Source organism: Alligator sinensis, unplaced genomic scaffold (assembly GCF_000455745.1).
Source record: "Alligator sinensis unplaced genomic scaffold, ASM45574v1 scaffold441_1, whole genome shotgun sequence".
NCBI lineage: Eukaryota > Metazoa > Chordata > Crocodylia > Alligatoridae > Alligator > Alligator sinensis.
Genome location: NW_005842313.1, coordinates 1,338,411 through 1,356,403, shown reverse-complemented (window position 1 = coordinate 1,356,403; position 17,993 = coordinate 1,338,411). Strand labels below are relative to the sequence as shown.

The following is a 17,993-nucleotide window of genomic DNA, read 5'->3' as shown; positions in this document are numbered from 1 at the left end:
CGGGTCTCAGCCGCCCTCGCCCTCGGTTTGTGGATCAGTGGGGACTCCGAGGCGAGGGGCAGACGTTGCATTTGTCCCGGGGCACAGCTGCCCCGGGCTTGGTGCGGGCACACGTCACCCTCCCAACGCGTTTTGCAGTCCACAGTCTCGGGAGACGATTGATTTAATCCTCTTTTTGTCGTGGAGCAGCCCGGGGACGACGAGGCTGGACACCCGGCTGGTGGCACTGGGGAGAGCGGCGTTTCCCAGGAGAAACCGAATGACTTGTCTGGCTGCTTCCCTCCCATTGACTCAGTGACGCTGTCCTGGGACAGCAGTTCATATGTCCCGAGATAAACCGTTAGCGCTTCTCATCCTTTTTAAAGGATGTATCCCCACAGGATGACATGTGACAGAGCAATTGCACTTTCTCCTGGGAGAAAATGGTTCATGCCAGGACAGATGTGCAGCACCTGTTGTTAGTCACAGAGGCAGCATCCAGATGAGCGCGGCTGCGCGGTATGTGGCGCCGCAGATGGGTCCAAAAGAGGCTGTCACACTCAAGGAGGGTTTGCAGCGTCACGCACCGCACATGCAGGCATCCCTGCACTACTACCTTGCGCGGGGCGGAGCGGTGCGTCTTTTGACCCTGGGAGATCCTGGAGTTAAAAAAACCCCAAACAAACTCATGCCAAATGAAAAGTGGAGCGGTGCATGTGGCAGCAGCGAACGCCACCCCAAACGAGCCTGGTTGGCTGGAGCCACACTGGCTGCTGGCCAGGCCCCCAGCTGCAGGAGCGCTGCAGTTGCAGCTCCCCCAGGACCCCAGGTAAGGCTGCTGGGGTCAGCATAGTTGCTGGGCCCAGCCTTCCCTACCCCACCTGGGGAAACCTGCCCCACGCCAGATGGTATGTGGCGGCGCAGGAGTTCCCCCCGAGACAAGTAGCAGCAGCACAAGGTGTGCCATTGCTGCTTGTCCCTGGGGAAACAAACGTCCGTGCTTGTGTGGACGTGGCCAGAGAGGTTCTCCTAATGCAAACTGCTCAGAGAGACCATAGCCAGCCAGGATGGTTTTGACCCTATGGATTCATGTTGCAAATTGTTGGGTTTCTCTTGTGACTTGTGCGTAGGTATTTGCCCATCTCGCTGTGCTCATGTTGCTTGGAGGATCTCGCAGCTCCCCGGTTAAGAGTCACGGCAGTAGGCAGTTGCAGTTAGTGTGTGGTTGACAGGGGCAGAGTTAGGGGCTGGCCTCTGAGAGCTGGGGGCTGTACTCGACTGCCTTGGGGTCCTGTGTCTCGCAGTGGACAGTGGGGCTGAAAGATGCTGTCGTACCCAAGTGGGTTCTTCACTTAGCCAACAGGCAGTTGTGCAACATGATGTCAGTAGTAGGAAAAAGTGATATAGCCACGATGGTCCAGAAATTATGCGAGATGAATATTTCTTAGGGCGATATCTTTTATTGGAGTATTTCTTAGGGAGATATCTTTTTAGTGGAAGCAGGCAACTATGTACATGGGATAAAATTAGACAAGCTTTCCAATGCAAGACATTCTTCCTTGGGTCTCTTAGTAGTAGTAAAGGAATTGGGACTGGCATTAGGGGATGCAGGCATTAGGGGATGCAGCTAAGCAAACTGCTTATTCCATGTGGGAATAAGTGTAATGCACTGCAGTAAAGTGAAGTGTCAATGAAATGTGCCCTTCCTTCCTTGAGTAGGGCAGTGTGAGAATCAGCTTTGCTGCCTTTTTTAGTAAAGTTTTGCTTCTTCCTTCTGGCAGGTGAGGGGGCCTTTTAGGTCTTTTAATGATACAGATTTAAAAATGCATTAAGGCTTGTGCTGTGAAACATAGGTCAAAACCACTGGGTGGGTTTGGGTAGTGTGGGGGAGGGAGGCACCTTCTACATTTGGCCTTACAGTCATGTTAATACAGGGTGTCTCAGAATATGTAGGATTGGAGCAGTGTTATAGTTGTGATGGTCCAGGAAATTTGCAAGAAGAAAGGGTTTTTTGGGTGATATTTTTAAATGGATCAGCTGTATATTTGGGGGAGAGATTAGATGAGTGCCCTTCCTCAGCCAGGTGTCACTGTCATCCCTGTCACTTTTGAGGTGTCATAGCAGCCCTTTGACAGCTGCTCCCACAGGTCACCTGAAGAAAGGCACTTTATGCCCCAAGGCTTGTCTAACATCTCTTATAATTTACATTATGATTTTTATTTGTAGCATCATTGTGCCCAGGAGGTCTAGTCTTGGAGCAGGCCTCTCCTGCTAAGTGCTGTACAGCGTGGGGTGGGGAGGGGGAAGTTTGCTCCAAAGAATTTACTAAGTGGTAGGCTCCATTGTAATTGTCTAAAATTTTGTTTGTAAACTTGTTTAGAAACTTGAGACTTCTAGATTTTAGGAGTGTAAGAATAAGACTAGCAGTCTTATCCTCTGAGGTACAAGCAAACGTTTATAATGGCCAGTTATTAGATAACCATCCATTAATGAAAGCCTTCTTCCAAACTTCTAGTATTTTATTTTTGGTGTCTTTGCTGCCCATAGAAAGGTTATTATCTCAGTTTTTTTTCTACCTTTCCTACTGCAATTGCTCATTGTCATCATTCTGAGAATGTCTAATTTTTTAAAATCCTATTAAACTCTAGTGCATTTCTTTGTGGCAATGAATTTAACAGGTTAATTATGGATTTTATAACGATGAATAAATAGTTCCATGGATGGAAATCATAGTTGCTTGTGTGGACTTGAGTTTGGGGGGTGGAGGGGAAGTGTTGTTCAGTGACTCAAAAGCTTGTCACAAATTTATAATCTCTGATAAAGGAAATGATTCTAGCAGTGTATTGGAAGTGGGGATAACTTAACTAAAAGGTGGAAGAAATATAGAAGGTTTTGAGTTGTAATATTTATACTAATAACATAAAATTCCTTTTTTTTTCCCTGCATACACTCTTGGTCTGCTTAGTGCTAGCTCATAGGCTGGGAAACCTATTGAACTGGAATCTGAATAGGAATCTTGCTTGACCAGAAGCAGTGATAAAAAAAGTTAAATACTTAAGTGATGTTTAAAATCATGTATTGCTCTGTCATGTAAATATAGTCATTTAATGTTACAAATAATCCCATCCCACTATTTTCTGATCAAGAACTGTCGGATAACTTCTCATTATAATACAGTATACTATACACTATTTAAATACATAACCAGGGAACTGAACAAAGGCCTATGCCAGGGGTCAGCAACTCCCAACATGTGAGGCCATTTTGCTCAGCATTCTACAGTTGGTCCGGGCTCTGGGCAGCTGCCAAGGGCTGTGGAGCATGGGCTACTCAGCAGGTGGTGAGGAGGCTGCAAGCAGCCTGGGCTTCATGGCAGGCAACTGGAAGACTGCGACTAGTGCACTTGGGTCTGGAGCCCCGGCCTGGCTCTGTGGCTGGCAGTGGCTGCACAAGTGCCTTGAGGTGCATGGCAGGAAATGGGCTTGGGGCAGCGCAATCATGCACCGCTGCAAAACTGGCTTCTGTCTCCAGCCACAAAACTGACCCCTTCCCCGCTGTGCGCCCTGAGGCACTCGTGCACCAGTGCCACAGAGCCGGGGATGCTCACAGCAGGTGGTGGGTAGGCTGCAAACAGGTGCACCAGGGTCTGGAGCCCAGCGCTCCATGGTTGATGGTGGCTGTACACAGACCTCTGGGTGCATGGCAGGGGTAGAGGTCTGGGGCAGAACAGTGTCTGGGCTTGCTTAGAACCTGGGCTGCTGGCAGCAGGCAGCTGCGAGGCTGCAAACAGGTGCACCAGGTTCAGAGCCCTGGCCCAGCTCATTGGTGGCAGCAGTTGTGTGTGCGCCTTGGAAAACACGGCAGGGAAGGGGCCAGGGCTGTGCTGCCATGACGAGGATTAGATCCCTTACAGCTCCCTGACTTTCACCCCTGGCATGCCAACATCTCCAAATCCGGGTTGCGGGGGGTTTTTGGCACTCAGCCCAGAAATGTTGCTGACCTCTGGCCTATGCACTTGCTTTGAGTAAGTTCTTAATAAAACAAATGTAAATACAAATCTAATGGAACCATTGTTCATCAAGGATATAGCACTGACTGTACTGTGTTTTTAATGGACATTATTTAAAGCACAGTGCTGTGATGTTATCAGCCACAAAACTATCTCCTCCCGTTTTAAAACATCTGTATAGTCAGTTTTCAAGGCTGTTAGAAGCCTTGAAAATGAGGAGTTAGTCAGTTTTGGGTTGCTAGAACCACAGTCCTGATGACATTACCCACTTAAGAATTATGGCACTTCCAGTGTTATGGTATTAGCAGTCCTTAAACTGGCTAAATTCACTTATTTTTGAGATTTCTAATAGAACAGTGGTTCTCAAACTTTTTAGACTGGAGGCACCCCATGATAGGGTTGAGGCATTCTTCAGTAACTGCCAGCTCTAAGTTTTCACTTATTTTTTTATTATAGAAAAATACTGGAGCAATTCTTCTGTTGCAGAGAACTCAGAGGGCATTTGTACACATCTCCACCGCAGTGCTAGGTGCTTTTAAAAGCACCCAGTGCTGTGGCGCATGCAGCTGTGTAAATGGCAAAATGCACATCAGTGGGGAGAAAATGGCAGTGGCAGCACGCTTTTGAACTAAAACGCATCAAAGGTGTTTTAGTTCAAAAGCACGCTGCTGTCATATTCTCCGCACTGATGCTCATTTTGTCGCTTATACAACTGCACGCGACACAGCACAAAAAGGTGTGTGTATAAATGCCCAGAAAGACCACAACAGATCTGAATGTTTTTAACACTATGGATTTCTATTTTAAATCTCTGGGTTTATCGTGTGAATCATGTTTGCATGCCTAACAGTGCTAACACTGTGTGACATCCCACGGCACCATTCAAGGGCTCTCAAGGCACTCCTGAGTGCCACAACGCTGTGCTTGAGAATCACTGTAATAGTTGTGTAGCTGCTACTAGAAGCCTTGAAAATGGAGAGAGAAAGAGAACAGCTCCCAAACTGACTCATTGTCCTCATTTTTCAGTTTTCTAATATCAACCTTTTGATAGCTGCTTCCACTTCTCTGTTTCTAGTACAGCTAACTGGAGTATAGTAAGTTATCAAGTAGACCCTGAGGGCTTAAAGGTGCTTTGTGCTTAACCAGTTCATGCACTTAACTGGTATGCAGATAGCTAGAGCGTGTTACAATGCAAGTATTAGGTGACAGATTCGGACTGGTATTGTGTCATGCAGTTAAGTGAATTATGCAGTTACCTGGTAAGCACCAAACTGAAATATAGTGTAGTATTAATAAATACCATTAAATGTGGGGAGAGTTTGTTGTTGTTGTGTAATTAGTTTCTGGTTGACAGATGACAATGAAATTTCTGCAGCAGTCTCTGTATCATGTTGCACAAATTTGCTGCCGAGAAATCTTCTGGTTGGAGTCATAGTTTCCTTTCTGTGGGAAATTTAGAGTTGAAACTATTTATGTTAAAAGTCAAACAAATAAAAATCAATCCCCGAACACAGTTATTTAAGTAAGAAACCCTGTGGTCCTCATCCTTTTCGTTGTTGTTGTATATCTTTTCAAAACTTTAGTCTGAAACTAACATCGCTTGTCTTCATTTGGTGAATATAAACTTTTAAGGACAAAAACCTCTAAGGCCAGAGCTGAAGAATGATAGTAGCTCCCTAACTGTATTCATATTATTTTAAATTGTTATCACATATAGTGTTTTTCATCCCAGATCTATACAATATTGCTGGAATGCCCTTTCAGTCGTTGGCAAAAAGCTTTGGAAGGGCAGACAATGTGTAACCATTGTATAATTTTGTTTTGAAACCCCTCTTTCAAACCCCTATAATTCTGAATAACTGCACTGTGATTGCAAGTCCTATATGATGCTTCTTATTGGCTAATAACTGGGGAATAATGATTCATCTTGTTAATCGTAGCTGAACCATATTGCTATTTCAGTGCCCACTCTCCCTTGATGAGTACCCTTCATGTGCATTTAGCTGCTTTCCCCTTTATTTTCAGGAAAAACATTGCTAAATGCACAATGGAAACACTCTGGGCAGTGGAATGAGTAGAGGCTTTAAGGATTTTTCCTATGTCTAATGTCTGTTCAGGTCCATTTGCTAATCTGACTTTGAGGCTGCTAAGAGGTTGGTTAAACTGTTTTATCTGGATGTTGATGCCAAGTCCTAACAGGTGGTCTTCTTCTCATGTCACATTTAACCATTTTGTTAAACACGCTTGTGCTTATTTGTTGTACTTTGTGAGGTCTTTCGTTGTATATATACCTTCAAGCAGCAGGCATTGCAGCAAGTGTTGCATGGTCTGAGGCCCTGTGCCGTAGTCACAGGTGGTTGAACCAGTGGGATAGTCCCACTTCTTCATTAGTTCTTTCAAGTGTCCAACTCTGGTACATAGGTGGTTCAGACATCACCACCTTGCCATGGTTTGTCAGCTCCTGGTGGTAAGGACTCAGCTTCTGGAATGTCCAATTTTTCACTGTCAGGCAGGGTGGATAAAAATCAATGATTTTTTTTAATGAAAGAAAATCAGACCTTTAAAATTTAAATCAGAATTTTTAATTTAATCATATTTTTATTATTTTTGTTAAGATGCTTTTAAAAATAAGCTTATATAAAGATATTTTTAATTTAAGATATGTTAAAGCTCAAAGAGATCATCATGGAATAGGGATTATAACTTCTAATTATATACTATTTGAGACAATATATTTATATAACCTTTTTAGAAGTTTTATTAATAGGTCACAAGAGGCCATGGGACTATATTAGGGGTGCAATCTTATGGTGTTCCCAGAGGCTACTCTGTAGTTTAGTAAAGATTAAAGAAAATCACACTACCCAATGGGACTCAGTGCTCAGTCTAGAACAGCAGTTGCCAATCTGGTACGGGTACTATCAGTAGTACACAGACAACGTATTAGTGGTACGTGTTAACAGATTTATTATAATTGTATGACAAAAATTTGCTGGTGGTACTTAAGGTTAAACTGAAACTTTTGCTGGTGCATCATTTTAAACTGGTGGTGCACAATCTGTCAGAGTTAAGCACTTCTGTAATGCTTAGTTTCAGTTCTCAAACTGTGAATTAGTGTCTCCAGAGATCATAGGCAGACACGGTTCTTTGAGTAGATATGATATCTTTTATTAGACCAACTAAATAGGTGGAAAATTTGTTCTTTGAAAGCTTTCAGGCACAAATGCCCTTCTACAGGCATAGGGAGAATTTGTTGTCTCCAGAGATAGCATCCTTGTTGACAGCAGTATGTGGAGATAAGAGGGAACAGACCTGATTCCTGATTACCCAGCTGTCAGCCCTGTTGTTTCTGCAAGTCTGTGTACACACAGTCAATTCATAGCCTTTCCCTTTCTCTAAAAGTGCAAAGTTTCAAGAAATTAAATGAAGGATATCAAACAACAAGAATGCACTTTTTGTACAAAACCATGATTAAATCGAGGCTTCCTGACCAGTGATTTAAATCATATCCACCCTGCTGTTAGGTATTTTCATAGATTTCATAGACATTAGGACTGGAAGGGACCTTGAAAGATCATCAAGTCCAGCCCCCTGCCCCAGGGGCAGGAAGTCAGTTGGGGTCAGAGGATCCCAGCAAGATAAACATCCAAAATGTCTCTTAAAGGAGTCCAGAGTAGGTGCTGGAGGCACCTGTTCCAGGCCTTGGGGGCTCAGACAGTAAAGAAGTTCTTCCTTATGTCCAGCCTGAAATGGTCTTGGAGGAGTTTGTGACCATTTGACCTTGTCATCCCTTGGGGTGCCCTGGTGAACAGGCATTCCCCCAGATCCTGATGCACACCCCTTATATACTTATAGGCAGCCACCAGGTCCCCCTTGAGCCTGCACTTTTCCAGGCTGAAGAGCCCCATGGCTCTCAGCCTCTCGTTATAAGGCCAGTTTTCCTGCCCTCTGATCATGTGCGTGGCTCTCCTCTGGACTCTCAAGCTTCTCCACATCCTTTTTAAAAAGTGGAACCCAGAATTGGATGCAGTACTCCAGCTGTGGCCTCACCAAGGCTGAGTACAGTGGGAGGATGGCATCCTTGGATTTGCTTGAGAAGCATCTATGGATGCAAGCCAGAATTTTGCTCACTTTACTAGCTGTGACATCTCATTGGTGGCTCATATTCATCTTGTGGTTAATCAGGAGGCGCTACTTCACTGTCTGAGCAGCTGGGATCTGGAACCAACTTACAAGATAAGTGGTGCTGGCTCCTACCTGGGGGTCTTTAAGAGGAGACTAGATGAACACCTTGCTGGGGTCGTTTGACCCCAGTACTTTTTCCTTCCATGGCAGGGGGTCGGGCTTGATGATCTGCTCAGGTTCCTTCTGACCCTACCTACTATGAAACTATGACCCCCAAGTCCCTTTCGGCCCTGGTGCTAGCAAGCGTAGCACTGCCAAGCCTATAACCTTGCTGTGGGGTTTTTTCCCCAAGGTGGAGTACCTTGCATTTTTTGGTGTTGAACGCCATCAGGTTTTTGTCTGCCCATTTTCTGAGCCTGTCTAGGTCGGCCTGGATCACTAGCCTATCCTCAGGTGTGGACGCTTTATCCCAAAGTTTGGTGTCATCGGTGAACTTGGCCAGTCCGCTTCTAATACCAATGTCTACATCATTAATGAAGATGCCAAGGACAGAGCCTTGGGGGACCCCAACTGGTCACAGCGCACCACAATGATTTATTTCCGTCTATTACCACTCTCTGGGTCCGACCTCGGAGCCAATTCCCCAGCCATCGGACTGTGATGTAGCCAAGGCTGCAGTTGGCCAATTTTTCCATGAGGAGATCATGGCATACCAGATCAAAGACTTTTTTAAAATTAAGATATATGATGTCAATGTGTTCTCCCTTGTCCAAGTGATATGTCACCTGGTCATAGAAGGAGATGAGATTGGTCAGGCAAGACCTATCTGCAACAAACCCGTGCTGGCTATCCCCAGGATGTTGCCATCAGCCAGTTTGTCAAGAATGGTCTCTGATAATTTTTTCTGAGATCTTCCCTGGGATAGAAGTCAGGCTGATAGAACTGTAGTTCCCCGGATCTACTTTCCTCCCTTCCTTGAAGATAGGCACCACATTTGCCTTCTTACAATCTTTGTGCACTTTACCTGAGCGCCACAAGTTCTCAAAGATCTGTGCCAGTGGCTGAGCTATGATGCCTGCCAGCTCTTTAAGTACCCTGGGGTGTAAACTGTCTGGGCAAGCTGACTTGATTTTCTTCAGCAGGTGATTAGTTCACTTTCAAGTGACATTTCTGGTACATAGCAGAAGCCAGCACCTAACATGCCAGTGGAACACCTACATGCCTGAGAAATTTCAGTACAATCCATTGAGGGAAAGGAACCATCTCCAAGGGTTATATGAATATTTTCCTGTCTGTGTGATACTTACCTATCCCTTCTCGTGCTTAAATCTGTCCTTGTTTTTACTTTACACATTTATCTTCTCATTCTGTACAGAGACAAGGAAGAAGCGGCTGGTTCCACTATGTGTGCGTCAGCCAAATATAACACTCGGGGTCCAGCCCTCATTCCAAGAATGAAGACTAAGCACCGCATCTACTACATCACTCTGTTTTCCATTGTCCTGCTTGGCCTCATTGCCACAGGCATGTTCCAGTTCTGGCCACACTCCATTGAGTCATCCAGTGACTGGACAGTGGAGAAGCGTAGTGTCCACGATGTGCCTGTGGTAAAGCTTCTGACTGATAGTCCCATTCCAGAGCGGGGGGACCTCAGCTGCAGGATGCACACCTGCTTTGATGTCTATCGTTGTGGCTTCAATCCCAAAAACAAGATTAAGGTTTATATATACTCACTGAAGAAGTATGTAGATGAGTATGGGACACCAGTCAGCAACACCATCTCTCGGGAGTACAATGAGCTGCTGACAGCCATCTCTGACAGTGAGTTCTACACGGATGATGTCAACAGGGCTTGCCTCTTTGTGCCGTCCATAGATGTGTTGAACCAGAACACGCTCCGAATCAAGGAAACAGCGCAGGCTTTGGCACAGTTATCCAGGTATATGTAGAAACTTTGAAGTGTGAATCATCAAAAATCACATCAAAGGAGGAGGAGGTGATTGATGGCGGTGGGGAAGCCATACAGTGGGCCATGATAAGATCTAACATCAGAATTTGGGGGAATAGGTCTAGAATTTGTTAATTCAAGTGCTGATGTTTCTTTTTCCTACTCTGTAGATGGGATCGAGGCATAAACCACTTGTTGTTCAACATGCTGCCTGGAGGCCCACCGGATTACAACACAGCATTGGATGTTCCCAGAGATAGGTAGGCATCTTGCTGTTTGAGTGCGCACACTCTTGGTTTGGATGGGATTCAGATGTCTTTCAAGAGGAAGTGGTATTAGAATTGTTGTTTGTTCCCAGGCAGATACAGTGTTCCCTGGATCTTGCCCAGGTGGAGTATAACTTTGACTTACTTTTGGTGACAGGAGGTAGATTCTTAGGCTAGATGTTTGTTTCTGGTAGCCTATAGTGTAGCCCATAGATTCAGAAAATAAAATCCATAAGGGACCTGAAGAGGTCGTTGAGTCCAAAATCCTGCTCAAGGATCATCCCTGTCTAAACCATCCTAAATAACTTAAACACATCCAGTGACAGATTTTACAACCGATCTAAATGATCTGTTTTAGTAGTTAAGCACCATCATAGGTAGAAAGTTCTTAATAGTCAACTTTAAAGATCTGTTATTGTAATTTACACACTTTACTTCTTGTCCTATCCCTTGTGAGTACAGAATACAGTTAATTGTCATCCTCTTTTTCGCTTTGTAGAGGGTGAAATCTCTATTCCAGCAGTCAATGCCCCATTTTCGTCTTAGCTGCTAGACTGCTCGGATCAAGATGGAGCATTGCCTGCTTAGGCATGTAGCCTTTAGAGAATGCATCAGCTAATTGAACATGATGACAGACAGCTCCACTTAATGTAAATTTCAGCAGCAGAAGAACTGCTTCTGGCTGTCTTTTCTGGGAAAAATTTGAATGCCCCTGCTTTGTATTCAGAAATGATGCTGCTATTCTGCCTATGTGATTTCATATTTGAGCTTGAATTTTGTAAAATTTTCAGCAGTTGCACTGACCCAGTAATCATCTGTCACTGATCATGAGGTTGTTGATTTTGGCTCTTCTCCTCTAGTTTCTGCATTTTGAAAATTCCTGCCAGGAACTTAGGAAGAGTTTTGAACCCTGAGTTACATTATTAGTTGCAGGCTATTAGTTTACAGACACTTTGAGAAGAAAAAAAAAGATCTAAAGGTAAGAAAAAAAGAGTTTTAATAAAGAACAGAAGTTTCAGGTAGAAAGACACAGAACACAAAGACATTTTAAACTATTGTTAAGCAAAGAAATCAACTCTTTCTACTTTACTGACACATGGAGACAGTCTTAAGTCCTGCAAAATGAATGCAGGCATTAGAGAGCAAGATGGATTCTTTTCTGTCGTGTTCAATCAGCAACGTTTTGCCTAAGATATTACAGATATGAGTTTTAATATCTCTATTTCTTTTAAAGGTGGGAAATTAAAAATGAATTGTCTTTTTCTTGCTAACTGGACTGGATTTTTTTTTCTGAGAGTGTTCAGAGATCAAGTCCATGGTGTTCTTTTTTGGAATTGCTGTAGTGACAAAGTGTTGTCAGAATCAAAAAAGGCAAGAACCAGAACATGTAATATGTGTGGCACAAGTCTGGCCAGAAGAGGGCAGTCTAATCTCATTCTTTTCTAGTCATAACCTGTTAAACCCATCATCTGACACACGTTCTTTCACGTTTTGCCCATTTAAGAAAGGTTTTTCTTTCACACAGTTCTCTTTAACAGTGCTATGTTCTAGTACTTACATGTGTTAGCAAAGGTACCTGTGGAAGAAATAGATCTGTTAAATGCAGTAGATTTACCTTGTGCTGCACAACTTTTTTTATTAAACATTTTAATGTCAGACATCCATTTAAAACTGGCTTATTATGTGTCTTGGCTTGGTACTCAGGAAATGTATTATTTCAGCAGGCATTTATTTTAAGTGCATGTCATAGTATTGGGAGAAGTCGGGTAGTTTTGAATCTCCTTGGGCTTATTAATTCATGGGAAACAAGGTCAAGAAAGAGTGAAAGGACCTGGTGGCAATAGACATCTGTAAGGTCCTATGTAATGGGTAATGACTTAATATGGTCAGACTTTCCATTACATATGTGTAACGAAAATATCACAGGACTAGTTATACACAAAGGGACTGACTATACAGCTTCCTTACCAACTCCAGGTCTGACGTTGACAAATTATGCTTTATCCATTTATACACTAGGGACTGGTAGTTAGAGTTAGGTGGCTTGGGGCAGACCTGAGTAGAGCTGAGAGTAGAAATTCAGGTCTGAAGTGCATTAGTAGAACTCCATAAGGCCTTTACGTGAGACTTGTTAGTGGTCTTGCTGTTCAGTATTTTGATGCGTTGGATACGTTGGTTCTGTCTGCAAAGTTTTCCATTTGTCTCTTGGGCATATACCAAATTTTACATAAACCAGAAGCCTGAATTTCTGTTGCAAGTTCTTGAACTGTCAGTTGAACTGGGCACTGGTACTTAGGAGAGTGGTTTCAAAGGACAGTGAGCACAGAGGTTGGGCAAAACACCTTGGAGCAGAAGGAGATGGGGACAAATCAAGGCACTTCCTGGGGAGGGGAGGGAGGAAGACAAAGCAATGGCTGGGAAGAAGTGAGGGGATGAGGAAAAAACTGTAGGAACAATTTTGTTTGTCTGTGGTCAGTGCAATCAAAAGACTGCTTGTCCTTGGTACTTTAAGGGTTAATACCTTGGCCCCATTTTTTTTCTTATTGCACTACACATTGAAAATTGGAGCAGAGTTATTTAATGGGTGTTTCTTCCCTGTGGGTTTATTTAGGTAAAACTCGGTGTGATGCACACCTGCTTTCTCAAGGCTGATGAGGTGCTGTCAGGTTGTTCACCGGATCCAATTAAAACAATCTGGTTGCAGTTTCCTAATTAAGGGGAAAAAATGATGGGTGTGAAAGTGCAAGGGCAGCAACATGTAAGCCAAATCCAGGTTTTTCATTCCCTGCCTTGTAAGTGAAATACTGCCAATGAAACACGGAACCTGGAGCTTGAAGGGTGAGATTGGGTCACAGCAGCATTCTTTGTGAGTGCAGATGCATTGCTGAAGGTGAGGCAGTGGAAAGGAATCTAAAATAATAGAGTTGGCTTTGGAACCTATGTTGTCACTCAACACCTCTTAAGTTGTCATCCTATGCCCAAGTAACCTCTGGTCCTGTAAATGGTTAGTGTTCCGAGTTCAAGGTGCTGCAGAAGTGGAAGCTATTTTGAATTCCCAGTTCTGTATCAGTATCTTATATTTTGAACTCAGAACTTTCAGCGAACTTCACAAATGAAATATAGGTAGCAGGCAGGATAGAGATGCACCTTATAAACTAACTGCATCAGCGATGTATAAGCTTTGTGAGCAAGAACTCACTTCATCAGAGGCTCTGCAAGGATATGCATAGCGAAGGATATCAGAGAGAGTGATTTGAATACAAAAGATTAGGGAGGGGAGGCAGTGCTGAAAGAGACAAATAAGTAATAAAGTGATAGGGACAAAAGGGGTCACAATCTAATCCTGGTATTGGGATAAGAATCCATAGCCCTGCTTAGGCCATAATTAACACAGCACAGTAGATGCTCTTGTATCACCTTCCTGTATTACCAGTGCAGGCATTTCTAGAGCAAAATATTGTAATTTCACAATGTAGAGCAGTTCCACACTACATAATTAGGATAGGATGTGAAGCATCTTGTAGAAGTTGCAAAGGGAATCAAAGCAAATAGAACTTATTGGCATTTGACCAGGGCATCTTGCTCTAGTGAATAAAAGAATGGTTAGTCTTTTAACAGTAAATCAGGCCACCTGTTTATACCAGCTATATGACACCACCTCTCCAAACATTGTGATAAGGATTTGGCTGAGTGATGATTCAGAATGACAGTGCCACCTAATGAATTTCAAGTCATTCTTGGATGTCTCTAACCCACCTACTGACCAAACAAATATCTGCTTAACTAGTGAACTCTGAAAATATCCCAGCTAGGGGCAATATGGCTGCTAGCCATATTCATTTTAAGTCATGAAAAAAATGTCTACTGCTCCTTAGGATCCTTTCAATAATATTTATCTTCTTTCCCAGAGAATGAGAGAAAGTGAAATTGGAAAAATGTATCCTAAGGCAGGGGTGTCAAAGTCATTTGGCCTCAGAGGCCAGATGAGGGGCACAGGATTGGTCCGTAGGCTGATAAACAGTATGGGGCCGGCCCTGGGGGCCAGATTAGGCCCATGGACCCTTTCCCCCAGATGGTGGATCTAGTGCCCATGGTGCTCACTCTGGCCAGTCCAGGGCTGCACCATACGTGGTGCCTGCTCTGGCTGGATTGGGATGCAAGCTGTGTGTGGTGCCTGCTCCAGGTGGCCTGGGGTAGACACTGCATGCAGCACAGGTCCCATATCAGCTGGAATGGACACTGTGTGTGGCACAGTCCTGGACTGGCCAGAGTGGGTGCCATATCTGGCATGGTGGAGGTGGACCCTTGGAGCAGCCCCCCCTCCCCTTCACATGCTGGATCCAGCACCTGGTCTGGCAGCCCTGGAACTGCTGCATGCAGCAGCTGCTGTAGGACCCATGCTGAACATGCCATCCGTCCTGGAAGAGGCACCACATGCAGTTCTCATCCCAGGCCAGCCAGAGTGGGCACCATGGGTGCTGGATTTGGCTTGTGTTGGGGGAGGGGTTTAGCCTGCAGGCTGTATCTTTGGCACCCTGCCCTAGGCCAGTTTATACTATAGCATAACCTGCCGTTCTAATGTAAAGGATGGAGATTCTAATGAGCTGCCCAGGTAGCTGGTCAGAAAGACCCTGAAGCCAGGTCTTCTTTGAATAGGATATTGCATTCGTTATGCCACATGGCCATTGTGGGCAAAGCTTAGCTGAAGGCATATGTCAGAGAAGCTCAAGCAGAAATAAGGAATATGATATACTACGTTATAAGTTTCAGCTAGAAACAAGAAAAGTTCAGTGTTTTCTCCTTCACACATTTTCTTCCTTTCCTTAAAGCTCGTTCTTTCCATGTTGCAGAAAGCTGCCCCATTTATTAAAAGCCATGGATAGGTTGTCAGTCTGCCAGTCAGTTCCTTCCTTTTGGGAACGTGAATTATATCTTAAAATAACCAACTTTTATTATTCTGGGCTTCCCGCTATACAGGTCTCTGAGCTGCATCTGCTTTCAAGGGTTTAGTTTCAGATAATGTGGTTTATTTGTGATTGTGTTTGCATTTATGGCATTTATTAATGTAAAAACTAAGACTGTGGACACATTAAATTGTGTTTAAGAGATGAACCTGCAGCAAATTGCACTGGCAGAGGTGTCAAAGTGGGAAAGCTTCGCATTTGAACGTGTAAGAACCATGTGCCTGTGTGTAAATGGACTGTGTTATGTAATGGCACTAATGAGGCTAGTCTTTTCCTCCTCTCCCCACCAAGAATCCAAAAGTACTTTAAACTGTAAAAATACAAAGTCGCTGCATCTGTAACTGAAAAGTATCTTGACGCTTGACAATTCCAAGCCACAACAGATAATACTTTATGGGAAGGATTGAAAAATCTGATGTTCAGCTGAGTAAGGGATGTACTTTATCTGAAACTAGCTTGCAACAAGGGCTTGCAAATATACTACAGGATTTTTAATGATGATTAAGTTGTTGCATCTCATCCAAAATATAGTACCTTCAACAGCAACTTGCCACTGCACTTAAAAAATATTTGTAATTCTCTTCTTTTTAGGTAGAACAGTTGGGGAAGGTTAAAATGAAGGTAAAACTGCTTGGGGAAAGCTATTGATAAAGGATTTGTAGACATTTGCACTTCAGAGCAAGAAGCCAGCAGTTACTTTTGGAATGATGACCGAAGTGACATGACCTGGAAATTAGAGAGATATCCTTTGTGCTCTCTTTACAGTCTTCTCTTCTTTTCTATTTTCAGGGCTCTGTTGGCTGGAGGAGGCTTCTCCACATGGACCTATCGACAAGGCTATGATGTCAGCATTCCTGTTTATAGCCCATTGTCTGCAGAGGTCGAATTGCCAGAAAGAGTACCCGGGTAAAATGATCCTGGTGTATTGGACTGATTACAGTTATTTAACAGGGGTGGGGTTAGAATCTGACTATAGCTGCCAAATTGCTGATGGCACTGAGGAAACATATAAGATATCAGGATGATAAACTTGCTATAGGTATGCATGTGCACTTGCATTCATGTACAGGGATTACTGGTAAGGTAAGAGACATGTTCCATCACAGATCTTCCTTTACAATGTAGGTGATACCTGTACAAGACTTTGGCAGATGTTATATAACCAAGCCTTTAACTGAGCAGCTGCAAGTACTTGACAATAATTATATTTTGCTTACCTCTGTTATTCTGTTTAACAGATGAGTAAACTGTGTGAGAGGGCTTGTGATTTGTACTGTTAACTACATTTCCGGTGGAGTGTTGGCCCTTAGGAGATGAGTAACCTGTTACATGGGGCACTGCTAACTATACCGCGTAGTTACCGCTGTGTAACTGCACCATGTCTATCTTGTACCCCTCCACTATATCAGGTAGCCCCTCTGTGGTGAAAGGGATGCAGCAAATTTCAGATTAAAAGTTGATTATATGTGGCAGTTATCTGTGCCTCCTGCTGATAAGGTCATTGTTCTTTCAATTGCTTTTGGAGGACTGCAGGATAGAATTATTTTGGGTACAGTGACAGTTATGACTCAAAGATATATAACCCAAGAACTAGAGGTCACAAAATGAAACGTGTAGGTAGGTAGTTTAAAACTAACAAAAGGAAGTTCTTTTTCACACAGCGTGTAATTAAAGCAGGGAACTCATTGCCACCACTTGTGGAAGCTGACAGTTTAGCTAGATTCAAAAAGGGATTGGGCATATTATTGGAGGAAAGGAGCATCAGTAGCTATTGAGCATGGGAATTAGGGATACAGCCTCTGAATTAGAATTTCCTAGATCTTAAATGCTGGAGGCTGCAAGTGAGAGAGGGAAGTGGAGAAAACCCTGGTCATGCCCTGTTCACTCTCCCTTTCACTATCCACTCTCTGCCATTGTGTGATACAAGATTCTGGGCAAGACGGACCTATGGTCTGAGCCAGTAAATAGCAATTCTTATGTTTGCCTGTGATTGTTCATAAGGGTAGTGCATTTCTCCCAGCATATCTGCCTGTGTCACTTTTGAAGGGGAGCAGTACAGTACAAGTTGTTTTTTGGTATTTTTAATTTCTTTTTGTGCTCAGGTGCAAAAGGAGAGAATATTGTACTTTTACCTAGGCAAAATGCATCTGGTAGGGCAGTTATTCAACCAGATAGAGAGAGCTACACTCCCTTTAAGTACAGACTGCTTCATACATTTCTGGTCTGTATGATGATTAGTTTGTAGTGCTTAACAGAAGAGATAGCTAGTTGGACTCACTCTCAACTATCTTAGTTATCCTTCATTGCCCATGTTCTTACTTACTAAAGAAGTAGCCGAGTGCCATCTGGTGGCCAGTCACCATTGGTATAATTTTAAAAACAATGAGTTTCATTTTCTTTGGTGTTAAAGTGTGGAGAGAATGACAAAAGCTGCTTAATATTCACTGTCCTATAGCCTTGATATACTTTGTAATTTTATATATATTTATAGTAATTTTTGGATTGCCAGATTTTGATGTTAGGGAAGTTTGATAATTTCATGGCAGAATTTTGCTTCACAAAAATGAACAATCTTCTGTTACTTCTGGCTGGCCATTTGCACTAGCTGTGCCGGCCTGGAAGGGAAATCTTTATATTTATTTCTTTCAGAGAGTTGAACTGAGAATGTAATTTAAGTTTCCTTTTCTTTTTTAATAGTTCCT

At 43.4% G+C, this 17,993-nt stretch overlaps 1 protein-coding gene across 2 annotated transcripts in view; it reads left to right on the top strand.

Annotated features, from left to right (window-relative positions):
- The first annotated feature begins 27 nt into the window (after window positions 1–27).
- The window catches only part of EXT2 (exostosin glycosyltransferase 2), a 110,843-nt gene continuing 92,877 nt past the window's right edge, over window positions 28–17,993 (top strand). The window contains exons 1-4 of one of the 2 annotated variants that reach the window (XM_025209864.1): window positions 28–498; window positions 9,489–10,052; window positions 10,232–10,321; window positions 16,081–16,197. In XM_025209864.1, coding sequence (XP_025065649.1) covers window positions 482–498; window positions 9,489–10,052; window positions 10,232–10,321; window positions 16,081–16,197 — 788 coding nt within the window. In that variant the 5' untranslated portion in view covers window positions 28–481. Of the gene's footprint in view, window positions 499–528; window positions 809–9,488; window positions 10,053–10,231; window positions 10,322–16,080; window positions 16,198–17,993 lie in introns of those variants that run through there. The other variant, XM_006028431.3, reaches the window with a different exon arrangement.